The sequence below is a fragment of the Schistocerca cancellata genome, chromosome 3, assembly GCF_023864275.1.
Source record: "Schistocerca cancellata isolate TAMUIC-IGC-003103 chromosome 3, iqSchCanc2.1, whole genome shotgun sequence".
Lineage (NCBI taxonomy): Eukaryota > Metazoa > Arthropoda > Insecta > Orthoptera > Acrididae > Schistocerca > Schistocerca cancellata.
In genome coordinates this window covers 538,151,430-538,172,771 of record NC_064628.1, presented here as the reverse complement: position 1 = coordinate 538,172,771, position 21,342 = coordinate 538,151,430, and the positions used below count along the sequence as shown (strand labels likewise).

General features: G+C 38.8%; 1 protein-coding gene across 1 annotated transcript in view; it reads left to right on the top strand.

Annotated features, from left to right (window-relative positions):
* LOC126175368 (protein kinase C-binding protein NELL1-like) overlaps window positions 1-21,342 on the top strand; it is a 931,698-nt gene that overhangs the window by 729,109 nt on the left and 181,247 nt on the right. Inside the window, exons 10-11 of the mRNA XM_049922135.1 lie at window positions 4,201-4,461; window positions 17,428-17,667. Of these exons, the coding sequence (XP_049778092.1) occupies window positions 4,201-4,461; window positions 17,428-17,667 (501 nt within the window). The remainder of the gene's footprint in view (window positions 1-4,200; window positions 4,462-17,427; window positions 17,668-21,342) is intronic.

Here is a 21,342-nt window from a genome sequence, read left to right as displayed (position 1 = left end):
CATATTCAATGATGATGGTCATCAAGGATAGTGCACTGTGAATATAAGGATGAAATTTGGAAGCCCTGTGGACCACAGACAGGCTTAGGAATTTCTTGATAAAACTGGACCAGAGTTAGCGATGAATCTGGTCTAATATTCAGTCATACAAGTAAAGCTACGCTTATTTTATCATATTCTGAAACTGAGGAGAGGAAAACATTCTTTAAATGACTTTTGCTGGTGCAAAAATTCTCTATCTAACCACTGAAGTACATTCGTTATACCAGCCAGAGTGCGGATTATATCTGCTGCTTTGTCAGGGTGAGCACAAAATACACACACACACACACACACAAGATAAAGTGACATGTATTAAACTTTAGGCCCATTTTTGCTTGTTATTTAGGACTATAATTTGTTTTAGGCATTATGAGTTTATGGAAGTTTTGGGATGTGAGATTATGTCTAGGAAAAATATTTCATTTGTTTTCAAAAAAATCACGTGAAATGAAGGGTAGTTGAAAAGTGGATGTCCTTATGGTTACAAAGTGAAACCACCTCCTGAAAACAATTAAGGGGGGGGGGGGGAGGGAGGCACACAAACTATGATAAGGCACTTCAGACTGTGTGGTTACCCCATGCGGCAATTCTGCATATTAGACCACTTCATTAACTAACTTTAAAACAACTAAAACTCAAAGATTTTGACCATCCTTGCAGTGATTCTCTTCAGGGTGAGCAACTGCTATATTGTGATAATGGTCTTCTCCTATACACTGTCTTATTTCAGTATCAGATGGCTACCAATATCACATACTGGGATGCCATTGAGTGATTTGAAGTAAAGATTGTTATGGAAGGGTGACTCTATGGTAGGTTATTTCATGTGCTACTGTGGCAGGTGATTGGTTGACAATAGAAAATCAGCAGCTTGTACCCAGGTTTAGTGTTTTCCTGCAGTGAGACATTGATGCCACACTGGCATTTTTTTGTGGCTGCTTGTATATACTGTTGAACCCAGTTCATGTAAAGCTGCCATTTTTCAGCTATATCCATTCATACATAATGTTGTTTGGAGCTCACTCAGTTCATTTTGATGGTTATTGGAAACTGATGCACAGCAACAGACACCTGCATGTGAAATTGTACCACCATCCAGCACAAAAGAATTCTGTACTACATGCGCTGACAGCCCCACTGGATGAGTACACGGACAGCCTCCAACAAGAGCTAATAACCAAGCTCCAGATAATATTGTGAATGGATATAGCAGTAGGAACATACAGTGAACTATAAGATACTGTGAAGATGAAACAGACAAAGGGACAAAAGATCCTCTTTCTGTTGCTCATTTACCTTACATGAGAGGCATCAGCGATTGCGTAAGCAAGGTGCTGTAATATGGAGGAATTCAACCAATATTTCAGAATGGCTGCAAGACTGAAGACATGTTGAGGCCCATAAAGGATTCCAAAGATGTTCTCCACATTGCACACATTGACAAACTCTGACATGAATGTGAAAAAGCCTATTTTGGTGAAATCAGGAGATGGATTAGCACTTATTATATTGCTTTAGAATCAGCATATTCTTAGAGAACCTTTGATTTGATTCTTGTTGTGAACTCTGGCACCTTACATTAGATATTAACCATACTATTGCTGTAAAGCATAACATTTAGTGTTCAGAAATATTTATTTTGTTGCAAAATCTTAAATGCATCAGTAGATGTATTCTTCTTCTTATTAATTATGCTTCAGAGAGGTACAGTGCATTTACTGAAAATAGTAGATGAGTCTTTTTATGTTTCTTCAGCTGTTCCCTCAATGATGGGAACCAACAATGATTATAACAAAATGTAAGGTGATGTGTTTCCAACAAACATCATCTTACTTGCAACTGGGGCAACACAACAGATCTACATTTACATCTACATCTCAACTTGCAGCTGAACACTATCAGGGTTATAGCCAATCTATGAATTTTAAAGAACCTTGTATGTTTTCTTGCCCAGCTGTAGATGCAGCAGGGAAAAAATAAGAGACCATATCAAAATAATTAAGAGCTCTAACAGCATGAACAGGGGGAACAATGATCCCAGTCCATCAGATTGTGTGTGTTCACCACCCAGAAGGTCCACATGACCTTGGTTCAACAGTATAAAGAAGATACCATGAGAGAACAGCTGCAGCATGCATCAACAACTCACTGCAGGGAAATACTACTTGTGGATACAAGCTGTTGATTATCAAATCGTTCAAAAGCATCCCAGAATGTGATGTCGGTAGCCACCTGGCAAATGATATAAGATAGTGTATAAGGATCTTAGTTTTTTAGTGTTTCATGATGACATGGTCTAACACCCAAAATGATTCTATTGAAAATGCTGAGGGATGTTTAATTGTGTTTCTTGTAAGTTACTGCTTATGCCAAAAGATGTTTACTTCAATTTGCAGATGTCAAGTATGTTAACAGACTCCAATTACACATTGTAGAACCAAATATATGAAGCTGAAACAATGTTAAGGTATAAATAAAACAAGAAATACCATTTACACACTAGATTCTATTCTGTATCGCTCTTTTACTCTATAAGACAGACACACACACACACACTTACACACACAACTGGTTAAGTGAATCACTTGCTTCATTTACAAAAAAATCACAGTATGTAGTTAAGAATAGTATTTTCAATAATAAGAAACTGGTGCAATACAGTAACTTTAAATCATGTCATTCATATAACTTGAGGCATGCTGAAAAGTAATGTCTCCTAAGTTTTTGTTCTGTTCTCAATGTCGGTTGAGGTATTATATGTTGTGCTTATTACTCAGCTGACTTCCCCATTTTTCTGATGCACGTTACAACCCAATGGTGGTAGAGGACTTCGGATTGTCATGTAAAACATGGCAGTGTGTAATGTAACTATGTCGGTGCATGAGAAACAGTGTACTGTAATCATGTTTATAACTGCAGAAAATGTGCCTCCAATTGAAATTCGTGGAAGAATGAAGGCTGTGTACAGTGATGATTGTCTTGACATCAGTGATGTGTCATGTTGGGTTGTTCATGCTCATAATGAGGAAACAGTGGGGCTATTCTGTGTGTGACAGAGCTCAGAGTGAACAACCACATGTGGCAACTAATGAAAGTTATCACAATCAAGTTGATGATCTCATCAGAAAAAAATCATCAGATAATACAGCTCTCAGGTAAGTGTGGCATATCTCAAGAATGTGTACAGGCCATCATTGCAGAACTGCAGTACAGAAAAATGAGTGCATGTTGGCTACGTTGAATGCTCATTCCTGACATGAAACATAGGAGGTAGGATGTCTGTCAGCAATTTCTTTTGCATTTTGAGCATGAGGCTGATGGGCTCCTCAACAGCACTGTGACAAGTGATGAAAATGCATTCACCATTTTGACCTAAAAAAATAAATCATCATTGGAGTTCTACCACAGAGGATTACTGACACCAAAAACATTCAAGATCATGCTATCAGCAAGCACAGTCATGCTCACAGAGTTCTTGGATGTTCAGGGTGTGGTGCATTTGGAATTCATACCTAAAGGCACCATCATAAGCCCAGCAAGGTACTGCAGGACCCTCAGAAACCAGAAAGCATAAATTTGAAGATTTTGTCCACACATGGAGCACCCTCTCTTTCAACATGACAATGCCAGACCACACATGAGTGCTGTGACACCTGCAACAATTGCAAATCTTGGTTTCGCTGTTATATATCATCCACCATACAGGCCATATTTGGCCCCTTCAAATTTTAATCTGTTTCAGAAACTTAAAGTAAACATTTGAGAACTTCATTTTGATAGTAATGAAGCAGTGCAAGCAGAGGTGAGGTTGTGGAATTATCAACATAGCCAAACATACTGCAGTGCTGGAATCAGCAAACTGGTCTCTCACTGGGAGAAATATGTTCACTGCCATGTTGACTATGTTGGAAAATAAATATGTAGACATGAAGAATAAATGTGTAGAATGTCAAGAAAGCTTGTTTTATTTAAAAAGCTTTAGGAGTGTTCACATAAAAAATTCAAAGACTTTACTTTTCATTATGCCCTTGTAATTCATTTTTGTATTTCTCTTTTCAGTAAGGAGAATGATGGTGATTTTATGAACATAAAAGATTTTTTCACAAATGCATTATGATTCTGTGCCATTACCTAATATTTTTCACACAATTTCAACAGATGTGGATGAATGCCAGCAAGAAGGCGGACTCGATGGACATCACTGCCATTCCAATACTCGCTGTGTCAATACTCCAGGCTCTTATGTATGTGAATGTTTGCCTGGTTATCGACGTCTTGATAAGTTCAATTGTGTGGAGTTGGATGAATGTAGCACAGGAGAACATGGATGCCATAGCCATGCTTCGTGTGTCAACACACTGGGAAGCTACCGCTGCCAATGCCAGCAGGGCTATGAAGGCGATGGATACAACTGTAAACGTCAGTAATAACATATTATTTATTTACCTTCTAGAGCTTGGTAAAATTAAAAATTTTCAATTCATTTTGTCCTTCCCTTTCATGATATTACTTTCTGCATGTTGAATTTAGAACAGACTTTTCTTCCATTCTGATTCATGACTTAATGACATCTTGTTGTTATTAAACTCATTATTTTTTACTTAATCACACATTATACCACCACACCTTTTTTTTGTGTGTGTGACTATGGAGAGTTCAGATGACTAGATTTTAACTGTTACTTCTGGTACATACTTGAAGTCAATAATACCAGTATTTTAAAATTTGCCTTAAAATCTCACACCACCTTTTGAAAAGAATTATAGTCTGATTGTACTGACATGTAAGTACTTAGAGATAACTAGTGCAGGATGTTTCAGTTGATTTGTTCATTCATTTATTCACACATAATGTTCCAGAAATCCAGGCATGAAAGGGAGCATTCACGGATGTAGAACAAATTAAGTCATACGTTTATAGGCAAAAGCAAGCTCGGCAGGCAACAAGTTATGACGAGTACTGGTCAACTCATACTTATGATTATAGGAATTACACTGTGTTGCTGTATACACAATTGAGCCAACACATTATGACCACATGCCCACCTTAGTGGATTCTGTGTGGCATGGATTTGATGACTTTGTGGTAGGTTTCTGGATATGTATAACAACAGATATCTATTCATAGGTCACACAGTTCCTGTAATTCCAGGTGGTTTGTGGGTTCAAAGCTGACTCCTCCTGATAGTGTTCCAGGTATGTTCCATTGAGTTAAGATGGTGCAGAGGTGCAGGTGGTTGATAATAACATAGTCCACAGCTGTCATGGTGCCTTCAGTTACCACCACAGGCCACACAGAAGCCCAGGTGAATGTCCACCATAGCACAATACTGCTCCCACTAGCCTGTGTCCATCATACAGTGCATGTTTCAAGCAGCTTGTATGATGGCGTTTCCTGACACGAGCATCAACCTGCTGCAACAAGAAACATGATTCATCTGACCAAGCAACATGTTTATATTGATCCACCGTGCACCCTTAATGATTCCATGCTCTCTGCAATCAAAACTGATGAGGCCTATGTAGCAACATGTGAAAACGTTGGGGTTGTGTTCTGCAGCACCCCATGTTCAACATGTAACCTGTGTGGTGTGCTTGTATGAGCATTGTATTCTGTCATCTCATCTGCCACAGATTGCCACCTTATCCTGCTATACCAAGTGGGTACACATTCAGCCTCCATGCTCTGTGATGATATGTGGACATCCAGCACCATCTCACAGTTTCACTCTCGTTCAACCACTTTTCATAGGTGCTCACAACAGTAGCATATGAACAAGTGACCAGCTATGCTATTTCTGAGATACTCATTCCCAGGCATCCAACCAAAAGAATCTACCTACTTCATCTGAGGTGCGCAGAAGTCTTTGCTGCATGGATAGTGGGGGTGCAGAAGAGGCATGGTGTGGGGAGGCAGAGGGATAGTAGGATAGGAATGATGTAAGATACTAGTGCTGTCTATGAGAGCATGCATGGACATGGTGGTACTAGCTCTAGTCACCACCACATAGCTGCAAGCTTCCAAAGGCAGCTACAGCATCTTCCCCCCACCCCTGTCCTACTATATTTTGTACTCCCCATCCCACGCCTATTCTGTTCCCCCATCACCCATCCTAACATTATTTGTTGCTCACCTTAGATGCAATCACAACTGGACATTAGCTCCTAGTCATGATAGTGGCTATATGTATGTGAGCCGTGAATGTGTGGGTGTTCTTTTTTTCCACATCTGATGAAGGACTTAGTGTGATAGCTAAATATCACCTAGCAGTCTTTTTTCAGTGGGTCTGTCTGTCACCAATGCCTTCTCCATGTGGTAGTACAATTTATCCTTTTCATATTGTTGTTATTCCAGCCTGGATTTTCCATTGTTTGATTTAGCCCTTTGCCAAAATCACTTATGTCCATTTCTGTCCTCATTTCTGACCCGTGGTATCAGTAGCATGATTCCCCATTTTTTTCTGTGCTACCAATACACTTTCCTTACATTGTCTTGTGCTCACAGCACTACCAGGCAGCATTGAGGCTTGCAGTGGGCTGTTGTTCACTAGGGCTTTGGCTCATCAGTGTATATTTGTATGTACATTTGGAGAAAATCAGTTACAAGTACTTTAAAAAATGCCACTGGCCTTTATCTTACAGTTTTTTAACTATTAACTATAGGCATAGTATGAAGTTCTATATAAACTAGTACTTCATACTAAGTATTTATGTAACTTTACTGATTTCAGATACCACTGTCAGCAAACTATGCTTTGTAGAAGACAGAAACCTGTTTAATATGAACATTAATACTAACTAAAATTTACATTTCAGAATGCAAATATTCTGTTACATTGCGGAAGAAGTGTCTAATAAAGCACTCATTTATTTTGTTTTTTAATATTGCAGGAATTTCAGTTTGATGTCTGTCAGCTAACATGATGATGATATATCTTGTATGTAGTAAGGGTAACACCATCAGATTCATTTATTTGTTTTATTGATGTGCAACCATTTTTGGTGTTACAGTGCACCATTTTCAGTCCCCTCTATGACTCTGGGTTATCTCATTGATTCCAGGAATCATATACTTTCTGTAGGAGGTCAAAAGCATCAGCAGCTGCTAAACTGAAGCATCTTATTGTGCATGGTGTGTATGATGTAATAAACTTTCCTGTCACATAAAATAAACAAACCACACACATAAGCAATGCACACCATGAAAATGACTTATTATTGTTATGTTGTCAACTGAAGTAGTCACCTGATGGAAGGTGTGTCCAAGGTCATTCTGTGATTGGCTGTTGCTATGGCAGATTTCCTGTAAACAACTAGCTGTCAATCACTCTGTTATTTTAATCCAGATACGGGCCACATGTTGAGTCGTAAAGACTTCAATTAACTCACAAACATGTGAAGCCAAAAAAATCCAAGTGCCTATGAACTTAAAGATCTTTAGTCATTTCTTGGCAAAATAAATTATTATGTAAAATTTATAACAAATTCCACCAGGCTCCTTAATAGTCTACACAAGAAATGTGCAAAATGTGAATGGTCACAGTAGTTCCAGGAGGCTTGTCATAGGTTAGAACATTAGTTAAAAGTCTGCTTCTTGTCTAGCGACTTATGAACCATCAGCACCGTTATCCTGGTCACCACATCTCAACATCCTCACAAAAACGATGATGTATGGAACAGCCCATCACCCATGTCTTTAAAACACTCACTTTGGCCCAGATCAGTTACCCACAACTCAAATTTAAAAAAAAAAAGAATACCAGTAGCTACCATATTGGCACCAAAAAATTCCATTCATTTCTTTACAGCAAAAAATTTCATTTCATATTAGACCATACACCATTAATTTCATTGTTCAGTCTTAAAAACTGCCTCCTAGAAAAAATGACACAAAGCCTACAACATGTGGCCCTTTTCCTCAGCAATTACAGTTATTCAGTTGACTACACTTACAGTACACTGTGATAACTCAGATGCCCTGTCCAGACTATAAGTGATACTGAATTAGAAAGTAACTTTCATATGATGTGCCATTGCCAAGCAACATAGCTTGATGAAACTTGGACCATACATAGAACTGCCATAGTATAGTGCAGATAGTAACTGAAAGAAATATGCAATGAGACAAACAGAAATAACACTTTTATTCATAGACAGTAATTACATTGAAGTCCTCATGATGGTCCCCTGGGTATTACAGAAGGTGGGACATGGTCCTTAATAGGGTGTGTCACCACTAAGGATCGCAATACATGCTCCACAGATTGCCCCCATGCTGGCCACAAGGATGGTAAGGGGGACTTGTGGTAGGGTGTTCCTTGCCTCCAGCTGCACAGTTGACAACTGCTAGATGTTCATTAGTACACACGGGTGCACTGCAGTACATCTCTCCAACACATACCCCATCTGCTCAATGGGATTTAAGTCAGGTGAATGGGCAGGCCAGTCCATTTGCTGAATATCCTCTCATTCCAAGAGCTCCTCTGCCTGCACAGATCAATGCAGTCATGCATTGTCATCCATAAAAATGAAGTCAGGGCCAAATATACCCCTGAGAACATGTACATGTGTAAGGAGTACAGTGTTATAATAACACTGACTAATTTGTGCACTGTGTTTGAAGATTTGGGGATTAGTATGCCCATGCACCATGATGCCTTGTCACACCATAATGTCTGGTGCATTAGGTGCCTTAATTTGATGAGAGGGGCAACACGTAATGCACCCAGGAATGTTATTGAACATGATGGTTTTTGTGAGCTGTATGCCAAGGTGAGGCATAATGTTGCATGGGCATAATGGCCTCCAAATCTTTCAACACATTACACTCAATGGTCACCTTTATTGTAACACTGCAGTTGTTCCCCACATACATCTTCTCAGTGGTGCATTTGGCCCTGATTTCAGTTTTCTGGATAGCAGTACAAGGCCACATGAAACTGTGTAAGTGGAGGAGCTCTTGGAACAAGAAAATATTGGCTGAATGAACAGGCCTGCACACTCCCCTAACTTAAAACCCACTGAGCACATGTTGGATGCAGTGAGGAGATGCAGTGCATGTACCAGTAACCATCCAACAATTATCAACCACACTGTTGATATCCCCTACCAATCTCGTGGCCAAAAAGTTGGCACATTGCAGAGCATGCATTACCTTCCATAGTTGGCACACACCCTATTAGGAACCACGTCCCACCTTTGTAATGTCCAGGGGTGACTTCAGTGTAATTATTCTGTTTGAATAAGTGTGTCATTTCCGTTCATCTCATTGCAAATTTCATTTAATTACCATCTATACTGTACTGTAGCAGCTCTTTTTAGGTATTGTCCAAGTTTCATCAAGCTATGTTACTTGGCAATGACACATTATGTAAAAGTTTTGCACATCACTATAGATGACACCTTATGGACCACCCTACAAGTGTTTCATGTCACTGTATCCATAATATTGAAAGCTGTATCTGAGGACCCTATCCCCAAACAAACTAAACTAAACTCCTCCTGAACAGGCCATGAAGGCCCAACAGTACTGACCGTCCTCCGTGTCATCCTTAGACCATGGGTATCACTGGCTGCGGATGTGGAGGTGAATGTGGTCACCACACCACTCTCCAGGCCGTATGTCAGTTTCCGAGACTGGAGCCGCTACATCTCTATCAAGTGGCTCCTCAGTTTGCCTCACAAGGGCTGAGTGCACCCCGTGTGCCAACAGTGCTCAGCAGACCGGTTGGTCACCCATCCAAGCGCTAGCCCAGCCCGACAATGCTTAACTTCGGTGATCTGATGAGGACTGGTGTTACCACTGTGGCAAGGCCATATCCCCAAACAAGTTAAGAAATATATTCATGATGATTGGCCAGAAGGCCTCCCACCTAACTTTCTTCCAGAACTCCACACATATTTTTCCCTGAAAGCAAGGATTTAGGTTGTACAGGAATTAATGATGGTGACATCAGATGCCAATGACTTCCGGTGATGTCATCCTGTTGCCACTGCATCATTAAGTCATAAACCTCCTGTATGCTGACCCAGGGGGTGACACACATGAAGATGCTTACAGGGTGGCATGCCTACTGTCCGAGCATCATGTAAGATACTGAGAGGACAGCCTGCTCCAGCAAGAGCTGTCGGTCAACCTAGTCAGGACCCCTGCAAGTGTTCCAAGCCTGGCTAAATGTGCTGTATCCATGGCAGTGCATTCATCTGGACTTTGCCGTCCCTTTGCTCACAGAGATGTGGCTCATCATGATAGACTCATTTTCCATGTTTCTTAGATAGTTCAAAAGTCAGATACCAGAGAAAGAGAGACAATAAGTGCCTCGTGGAAAATATTTTTCATTAGAGAGGTCCAATAAATGATCATTTTGGATAATGGTCCTCAGTTTTCTCCAGTATGTTTCAAGAATTCTGCTCTTGGAATGGAATAAAACACCTGCCAATGGCGCCATACCATCCAGCCTCCAATGATGAAGCTGAGCAGTAGGTCTGCACCTTTAAGGTGTGGGTGTGGAAGAAGGTGTCAGGTGTGACAAGGCTCAGGTCCTGACCCACTTCCAGCTTCCTACATGACCATACCGCCAAAACAAGGGCATACTATGGTGCAGCTGCTGCGTTGTAACTAACACCAGACCTTCTGTGAGCTCCCGCATCTACAATATGCTCGCACCATCCCATCCATTGCTGTTGCTACTCACTGGACACAGAGGTTTGAGCTTACAGCTTTGGGGGGTCCAGGATAAGTACCAGAAGTCATCAGAGTCACTTGGTGATGACAAATGTTCACAGTGGATGGCAATGTCATCATGCTGGTACACCACACCAACCAGCTACACCCACAATTAGCAGTCTCCATCTCGAGACCACCAACAACATCACTGTAGCTGGCTTGATACAACTGCAAATGCCATCAGAACTGTTTCCACATCAAATGGGATCCTTTTCCACCTCAAGCATCTGTCTTCCAGCATGGACCCCGGCGACCAGGCCCTAACATCAGCACCACACTTCCACCACAGTCATAGAATACAGCAACAACAGACGTAAAGATGGGCAATGAAACTTTAGCTGACTTGCCCACCTCATGCCCTCCACTACTGATTTGGTGATCACAATACCAAACTCATTGGATTCTATTAGGAAGTTTGTGCACCATGACAACCCAACAAGTATGGCGAACAAGGGAATCTCCAGCATTGGTTACTTAATCTTGAAGCATTCTTTTATCATTATTGCATATAAGTTTCAATTACAGAGTGATCACATTCAGTGCTAAAATAAAAATAAAAACACACAAAATCAAATGTAAATGATCAATGCGCAAACATGTGAGTCATTTTACAATGGAGAACATTGCGTTTTACAAGATAAGTCTTGGTATGTACTATATCATGTAAAACTCAATGTTCTCTATTGTAAAATGACACATATGTTTCCACATTGATCATTTAGGTTTGAATTTGTGTGTTTTTATTTTTATTTTAGTAAGGAAGGTGATCACTCAGTGACTGAAATTGATATGCAATAATAATTTAAAAAAAGGGTTTCAAATTTATGTGACCAATGCTGGAGTCTCCCTTGTTTGCAACACCAAAAGGGACACTTCTGCCCCACATGCCATTGAAAGGGGGAGCCATGCTGTATTTCTGTAGTCCTTCAGTGATGTCAGTACCCTGTTGTGTCGATTATCAGTGACTTCTGTAGCAACCAATAAGAAGCACCAGTGGACTGTCACTTGGGCATGGGTGCTAATGTCAAGACAGAGATAAAACCTGATTGCTGGACCACTGTAAGACACTTCAAACCAAGCTGTTCTAAAGTTGCTACCTAACTTGCACTCTACTTTCATGACCTGGTTCCTTACTTGATTTCGAGAGGTCTGTGTTTTGATTGATTTTCTATGAATTATTGGTGGATTTACTTGAACATGGGCTATATGTATTATTCTCTTGGAGTTTGCTACAATTTATGACAACCTGGTGCTGGCTGGAACTGTGAACTACCAAGTAATTATGACAAATCATATTTTGGTGTAAAGAAGAGTGGTTTGCACTAAAGCAGGTGTATAAAAATATGAAAAGCTTTATTAAAAAAAAAAATTAAAAAACGATTGAACCTCTTACAACATTACAGCAGACGGCAAATAAAAAAGCTTTTCTATAAATTTCTCTGGATAATTTATGTTTATCTTCAAGAGTCTGTTAATTCAGTTCCTTCAACAACTCCATGACAGTGTCCCATGGATCAAACAAACTTGTGACTATCTATGCTGTCCTTCTCTATATATGTTCAATATCCCCTGTTAATTCTACTTGCTTCAGCTCCCATACACTTCAGGATGGGTCGCATGAGTGATTTGTAAACAATCTCTTTTGTAGACTAATTGCATTTCCCCAGTATTTTACCAGCAAAACAAAGGCTACCACCTGCTTTATTCATGACTGAACCTATGTGATCATTCCATTTCATATCCTTGCAAAGTCTTACACCCAGGTATTTGTAGGATTTGGCCAGTTACAGCTGTGACTCATTGATAGTATGTAGTATTTCTGGTGACTGTAGTGATGTTTCTAAGAGAATAATAACTTTTGTGCTGACCTGATAGGATGATCCTACGGTTATCTTCACGATAAATAAATGACCCAGATGTACTCTGTCATGTGGATATTTTTCAGTGCACAAGGTGTGGGCTACATCTATTTGCTAAACCCTATCACAAAGTCACATTTGCCATATTGCTTGATGGAGTAATAGTCCTTCATTGCTAACAAAATTTTAAAAAGAGAAAGGGAAATGTATTGAACTATTTATATGTACAGACAGCCAGTAGCAGTAAACACAATAGTGAAGTCATTTGTGTATGTAGGAAGGAAATCACAAAATGTACCAATATTTACATTCTGCCAGAAATTTCCTTACTGATGGATACTTTTTTTATAATATCACACACTGTCATGACTGAAATTACAAGTCAACATGAATGATGCAACTGACTGCAGACTACATACCATGGTGACTGAACACCAAAGCAGTGACTATGCTCAATCTACTGCCAGTTGCCTTTCATTTCTTCCTATAACCAAGTGCTCAACTCACAAGAAGTATATATTTCCAGACTCATGCTTATTGTACTTCTTTGTATATGTACTAACAAATCACAAAATACTCAGCACTTTCATTTAGATGTGTGTATTTTCCCCTTCATAAGCTTGAAATCCATTCCTTAATTTCTCTTTGCCAATATTTCTTTATCCTGTGCCAGTGTAAAAATACTTATATAAATAAATGATAATTTTTATTGCAAGTATCCACAGTACTGAATGAGAAAATAGTAAGTGGATTAAAAAGATCAATGAGATCCTAGTACTAGCTATCACAGATAACAGGGGTGTGTCAGAACTTTGATGGGAACTAAGGAGTGTTTTAATAAGATTTGGTTGAAGTAATTGAAGAATCACTCTCTGTAGGCTCTTTAAGTTTGATTCTGTGTCATGTTTAGGTAGAATAGTTTGCATCCAGGTCTTGTGTATTCATACGTCAGTATTCCAGTGAGCAAATGAGGATCATGGCACAACTCTCATTGACATTGTTTTAGATGCCATTGTCATTAATTAGACTTGTAGTCATAATAAATAGTTTCTCTGACCATTATGACCAAACATTAACATTAAACATGTTATTAAATTGCTATTACATTATCAAAGGAATAATGGAAAATTATTGTTGAATACAGTAACAAATGATAGCTCAGAATATTTATACAAAGTTCAAAGAAATAACTATAACTGTAAGCAGATGGGCAGCAAACAGTCTCTGTGAAAGAGAAATTAACCCATCCGTAAATATATTCATACACAGCTCCAGATGCAGTTTTCTGTTATGACGAATTGCAGTTGATTGTAACTCATTTAAGGAGAAAATGTGATAAACATATAAAATTTTCTATCTAGGACTTATTTTAACTTGAAGGAGTAGCAGAAGTCAAGAAATAAAACTACCATGTTAGTAGTACAGCTAAGTACTCCACTGTCTCACCAAAAAGATAAAAAGTATATGTGATAGATAAAAATTGGTTGAACAGGAAATATATATAGTTGAGTTTCAGTTCTGCAGCTTTTGCTGTGATACAGATGATGACAATGAAGTCTTTGGCCACAAAATGCAATGAATAATATAGGGTGTTAAAAAAAGGTGTCATATATTTTGAGAGGTGACAGTACCAAAACAAGAAAAAAACCCTAATAAGCAGGGGCTCTGAAATGCATACCTTAAGCACTGTAAGCACTTGTTCATCTTTGATACTGTGAAACACATCTCTTCTACTGCAAGCTCTTTGCTTTCCATATTTTGGGAAAACGCAGTATGGAACAAAAAAAGGAAAAATTGTCAAGTAAATGTAGACTCTAAAATGCATGCCCTAAGAGTTTTGAGCACTTGTTCAGGAGAAGAGATATGTTTCACAGTAGCAAAGATGGTATGCATTTTAGAGCCTTTGTTTACTCAGCATTTTCTTCTTTTGGTCTACATCTACATCCATACTCCCCAAGCCAAAGTACAGTGCTTGGCAGAGCATGTCCTGTGGCACAACTAGTCATTTACTTTCCTGCTCCACCTGCAAACAGAGCGAGAGAAAATCAAGCATCTATATACCTCATTATGAGCCATAATTTCTCTTGTCTTTGTGGTCATTATGCAAAATGTTCATTGGCAGCAGTGGTATTGTACTGCAGTCAGCTTCAAACGTCTGTTCTCTAAATTTTCTCAATATAGTTTCTGGGAAACAATATTGCCTTCCTTGAATGGATTCCCATTTGAGTTCCTAAAGCAACTTTGTAATACTTGCATGTTGTTCTGACTACCAGTAACAAATCTAGTGGCCCTCCTCTGAATTGTTTTCATGTCCTACTACCTCCTCCCAAAATATGGAAAGCAAAGAGCTTACAGTAGATGTGTTTCACAGTATTGAAGATGAACAAGAGCTCGTACCTATTAAGGCATGCTAAATTTAGAGCCCATGCTTATTGGACTTTTTTCCTTGTTTTGGTGGGTACCACCACCTCAAAATATTCAACACTTTTATTAACACTGTGTCCAGGGATGGGAAATAAATGATCATTTGCTGATGCCCTTGATGTACTCAAGCTGAGGCTACAGATATCATTAAAGACCACAATGTCTGAAACTGTTGGAAACTGGTTAGAAAAGTCACTAGGCTCTATTGCTTTGCTCATATGAATGTGCTTCCCCTTGTCTAGAAACATCATGCTAACTCAGTGTAATCCCTCGTTGGCTATTTTTACATATAGTCAATGATCCAGAGTACATTTCCTGACAGACAGAAATACACAGTATTAGTGCCTATTTAGAAAAGTGGATCTATTAAATAAGTCATAGTAACACTTCCATCTCATACCATACTTTTTCAAAGATTGTTGAAGAAGTGCGCTGTTACACAGTACAAATCTACTATTTTAACAACTTGGTAATGAACAGTCAGTTTGGCTATCATAATGAGTTATCTACAAAGAAAGCTATGCTTAGTCTCAGAAGTCAAAACTTTGACATAAATTTATATATTACCATTTTTGTATTTTTAAAGGCTTTGTCAGTGTAGAACATAAAAATGTAAACTAAGATATTATGCTCTAATTGATATATTGCTTGATCGCTGACATCATTACATGAATCAGCTGTACAACAGGATTAACATTCAACTTATATTGGTGGAAAATCCTATATGTACTGAACACACATTTGGGGGAAGTGGTTTTCATTGCTATCTGACATTCCTAGTTAAGCTAGTAACTACAAGGTTCCTTTCTTTTCATAAAGTATGACAACCTACATGGTTTAATACTTCACCTGCTTCCATTTTTTGTCTACCTTAATAATCTACCTAAGCCTTTAGTAGACTTTCCATGAAATGTAATATTCTATCATGACACAAATTTATTGTGAAAGAACTAAACTCAAACATTCTAGACACAACCAGCTGAAATGGCTTAGTAATGAGTCTCACCTGGCAACTAAAATCTTAATTTTATAGAAGTCCATCATATCCAATTGATAATCAGTAACAATGAATTACTGATTTTGGTAGTAGATGTTGACCACTTGCTACACCAAACTTCATGTAGGAAATTTCTTGGTATCCAAATTAACTACAAATTAAAATGCAGACAACAAAGTGATAAGTTAATAAAACAAATGATAAGCTTGCTCCTAGTCAGCTCTTGCAAAATTAAGTGGAACCACACTGACAAAATGTTAAGAAGTCATTCTCAGAAAAGTGTGACTCTATTTTACATAACCTGATTCCTAAAAAACCTTGAAAGTTACTGCAAGAAAAGAGTGGAATCTTTGCATATCTGATACTGGCATATCTCTACTACTTTGTCAAAATTCAACTTGTTACTCATCATTCTGGTGCAGTCTTTTAAATTAATTGCACAAAAAGATAAAGTAGGAATCAGAGGTTTTTTCTTCTTCTTCTTTTTTTCTTTTTAAATGAAAATTGAAGTAAAATTGGATCTCTGTATAGTATCTGCATATTTTGTTTCTTTTTATACAAAACTCTGTCAAATATAGGCAGCAGTTTGTTTTAGACAGATTTTCATTCACACAGAACATAAAAACTGTTGTCCTTCAGCTTTAGATTCACGAAGTTGTTAAATGTCCACCTTCATAGCTGAGTGGTCATTGCAAAAGATTGCCATCCAAGGGACCCGGGGTTGATTCCTGGCTGGGTTGGTGATTTTCACTGCTTGGACTCTGGGCACACATGAAGAAAAAAATGTTGACTGTATTGCTATAAATAAACAACAATTAAATAGCATAACAGGAAAAGTAGCATTTTATAACAGTTGTGTGAGACACTAATTGCAGCTGTCTTAGGAATATGCACTACATAAGTCACTTCTTAATAAAAACTAGCTATTAATTTAGTTTACAGAAGCAGCTAATTACATCTTATACATGTAATAATGTATCTTTTGACTTGCTACTCGTAACTAAGGATTTTTCTACACGATGGGCGACACGGAACATAGTGTATATAAATATGAATAATCTGTTGTACTTATCACTTGTTTTAATTGAAAATAATTTTCAATGAATCATCCAGTTGGATAGCAATCCACTGCAATTCCACCAGTTTCCAACAATCACTTTATCATTGTAGTCTTCTTACACAGTTATTGCATTTGAGGGAGAGGCTTGTTTTACTGGAGCTGTGAATTCAGTGCATATATTTTTTCTTAGATTGTGGAATCATCTAGCTCTAATTATTGTGTCCCAGTTTTCAGAACATTGATGGTGGTAGTGGTGGTGGTGTTGGTTGTGGTGGGGGAGGCATTGTTTCCAAAATCAAATATTAAATCTTTTGTTTCAGCTGTGTGCAATCAGACCTGCTTGAATGGTGGAGAGTGCATTGCACCAGGAAAGTGCCAGTGCAGACAAGGTTATGTTGGTGACTATTGTGAACAAGATCTTGATGAATGTAGCACTGAGATGCATAACTGCCATCAAAGCTCACAATGTGTAAATATGCCTGGTTGGTACTACTGTCGCTGTAAAACTGGTTTCCGTGCATTGCCTCACCACGATTCTGTCCTGGGAGCGATATGTCAAGGTGGTGCCTTTTTAATAGTTTCTGCAATTTACACATAAATAGCTAGATTTAATGTCTAAAAATTTAATTGTTGGTTTCTCTATCATTCTCTCCTGCTGTACCTCTCTTACCAACAGTCTAGGAACATTCTATGAACAATCGTGTTTTCTATGATAATATTGTTTCCTCCAGTCTTATCCTCTTTTGACTTATGTGCCTCCCAAAGTTAGCATTTGTGTAATCTTTCTTTTACTGCTTCTGTTCTGTCATCCAGTAAATAGAAGCTTTTTCATTAATTATTTTATTGTAACATTTTGAGGGGTGAGTTTCCTTGTGGAGGTTTGATGAAAGAATTAATCTCTGTTCTTGTTTAAAGGAAATGTTACATATCCATTATGAGGTAACAGCCAGATGCAGCTAAATGCCAGAACTTAAAAAGACAGATACAGCAGTATGTGTATGTCTTATATTTACAGCAAAAGAATGTATGGCCGCTTTGGGCTAGACTCAGGCATGCTTAGCTGGGTTCCTGGGGATAGCAGATGACAGTTTCAGAATCCATGGTTTGCAGTCACTAGCTCATGTGAAAGGCAGGCTAGCAGAATACTGGCAGGTAGTGGGATTTAGAGCTGCTGGAAAAACCCAACCATTCGGCTGCAGTAGGTGAGGGTGGTGAGGATGCTCAGTTTGGCAGAAACTGCCTTTCTTTATTATTCAATAAACGGGTAATTTCCTCAACAACCACTGATATTTTGAAAGGTGAACTCCTCACCATTTTCAAGGCACAAATGAAACAGGAGATCCCCATGTATAGCAACTTACTTGCTCAGTGGGCACGACTATGTCAACCAGGAAACAAAATATAGCCTATGCAGAAAGACAACACACACTGTAAACAACTAGCACCAGTACAAAATCAGAGATAACCAATGCCATACATTAGCAGTAGTGAAATATTAATGAACAATGGGTGAGCAAGTAGCACTAACTCTCTATCAATAACACCTGGCATTGGTTATCTTGGTGCTAGATTTTTATGGTGTGTTTTGTCTTTCTGTGTGGGCCACCTTTCATTTCCTGGTTTATGTAGCTCCGACCACTGAAGGCTTTAGTGGACATGGATAGAGATCTGTCATTTCATTTGTGCCTAGAAAATGAAAGTATGTTTATGTATTGAAATATCAGTTGTTGTTGAGGAAGTTAGCTGGGTGCATTTCCATGTTATTTGTATCGATCAAAACATATGTATGTTGAAACAATAAGGCACTGTTCTGTGACATAGAAGCAACTTACATTGGTGAAGAACATAGAAAGTAGCTGAAGTGGCTTAACTGGTTCACACTGGGATGCTGGCAATACAGCACTGACTCATATCTTTATTGTATTGTCCAATGCAACAGAAAGTGCTGGTAGCTCCACATAACTGTGTTATATGATACAAATTTCAAATTATCAGAAGTGCTTCAAATAAATTGTTTTATGTGAATGAAACAAAGCTACATATGAGGGTCACTCCAAAAGAAATGCACACTATTTTTTTAAAAATCCATCTTTTATTCTACATGTATGAATGCAGAGTCTCATGGCAGTAACATTGAATAAAATGTTCTTGGGTTTCCAACCATGTCAATTGCTTAAAACTACACGAGAAAACTATCCAGAGAAATCTGCATTAGCTGAGCATGGGTTAGAAAATGGTCGCCATATAAAATTTGATGATACCTCTGTCGTGGCTTGCACTAATGGCTTCTGGGACAGTTTAATAAAGTGAGCTATTGAAATAAAAATTACCACAGACACCCTGATTAGAGATGGTGGCTTGCAGCTCAGCGCTGCTTGGGATCCAGCGATCGTGCGGTTGAAGAGGGCACATTGAACGCTGACTCAAAACATGCCCATATATGGCAATGTCATGGCCACCAGAGATGTCACAGCTGGCAGCTAGTGTATATAAAGGCACACCAACAGCCCACTGGCAGTCATACCACTTGACAATGGCCAAGGAGTGCTTGGCCAAAAGCTCGTGTAGTTTTAAGCAATTGATGCATTTGGAAACCTGAGAACATTTTATTCAATTTTATTCTACATGTTTCAAAGTTTTACAGTGTGTTGATACATTCTTTAGGAACAATATTTTCATTTCTCCACATATTTCCCATCCGTCTCAACTGCCTTACACCGTCTTGGAACCAGCGCCTGTGTACCCGCTCGGTAAAATTCTGGACCAACCTATTGGAGCCACTGTTCGGCAGCATGCACAAGGGAGTCATCATCTTCATACCTTATTCCATGAAGAGTGTCTTTCAGTTTCCCAAAGAGGTGATAGTCATATGGAGCCAGGTCAGGACTATAAGGCGGGTGTTTTAGTGTTGTTCATTCGAGTTTTGTGATCGCTTCCATGGTTTTTTGACTGACATGTGGCCGTGCATTGTCGTGCAACAGCAAAACATCCTACTCTTGCCGATGTGGTCAAACATGACTCAGTCGAGCTTGAAGTTTCCTCAGTGTCATCACATATGCATCAGAATTTATGGTGGTTCCACTTGGCATGATGTCCACAAGCAAGAGTCCTTTGGAATCGAAAAACACCGTAGCCATAACTTTTCCGGCAGAAGGTGTGGTTTTGCATTTTTTTTTCTTGGGTGAGTTTGCATGATGCCACTCCACTGATTGCCTCTTCATCTCTGGCAAAAAATGATGGAGCCATGTTTCATCACCTGTCACAATTCTTTCAAGAAATACATCTCCACCATTCTCGTACTGTTCCAAAAGTTCACTGCATTCTTCTTGTTTCTTTGTGAGTCACTGTCAACATCCTGGGAACCCACCTTGCACAAACCTTTTCTAACACCAACACTTTCAATATTCTACAAACATTTCCTTCCCCTATCCCAACATAGCATGACAATTCGTTCACTGTGATGCATCTGTCAGCAGTCACCAATTCGTTAACTCTCTGCACATTGTCTGGAGAGTGTGCAGTATGAGGCCTGCTGCTGCGAGGACAATCCTCAATATTTCCGTGCCCGCTTTCATCATGTAACCTGCTTGCCCATCAACTAACTGTACTGCAATCGACAGCAGCATCTCCATACACCTTTTTCAACCTCTTGTGGATGTTTCCCACTGTCTTGTTTTCACAGCACAGGAATTCTATGACAGCATGTTGCTTCTGACGATCATCAAGTGTAGCAACCATCTTGAAGACATGCTGTGATGGCACCAGTCATGGGAACAGTTTGAACTAAGTTTGAAAACAAACGGAAAGGATGTATCTACACACTGTAAAACTTTCACACATGCAGAATGAAAACTGTATTTTTACAAAAATAGTGTGCATTTCTTTTGGAGTGACCCTCGTACATCTCTGTACTTCATTTGTCAGTAAAGATATCATTTTTTGTGCAAAAAGTTAAAAACCATGTGTTTTTGACTTTGCTTGTGTTCTCCACTATGCACAGTATTTCATTTGGAAACTATCAATAAAAAAAATTTTTTTTTTTTTTTACATCTTACAGTCCTACATCACAGGTTGATAATTAACTGGTTTTCCTTTTGCTGTTCCCATAATTACTGTGATACTTCACAAATACATAATTATGAAAATGTGAAGAAAGCTTGCAAAATAGAAGTTTTGTTGTCCAGATTGCAGCTGTATGTATCTGGATAACTAGTTTCAGCGAACAATATTACGAA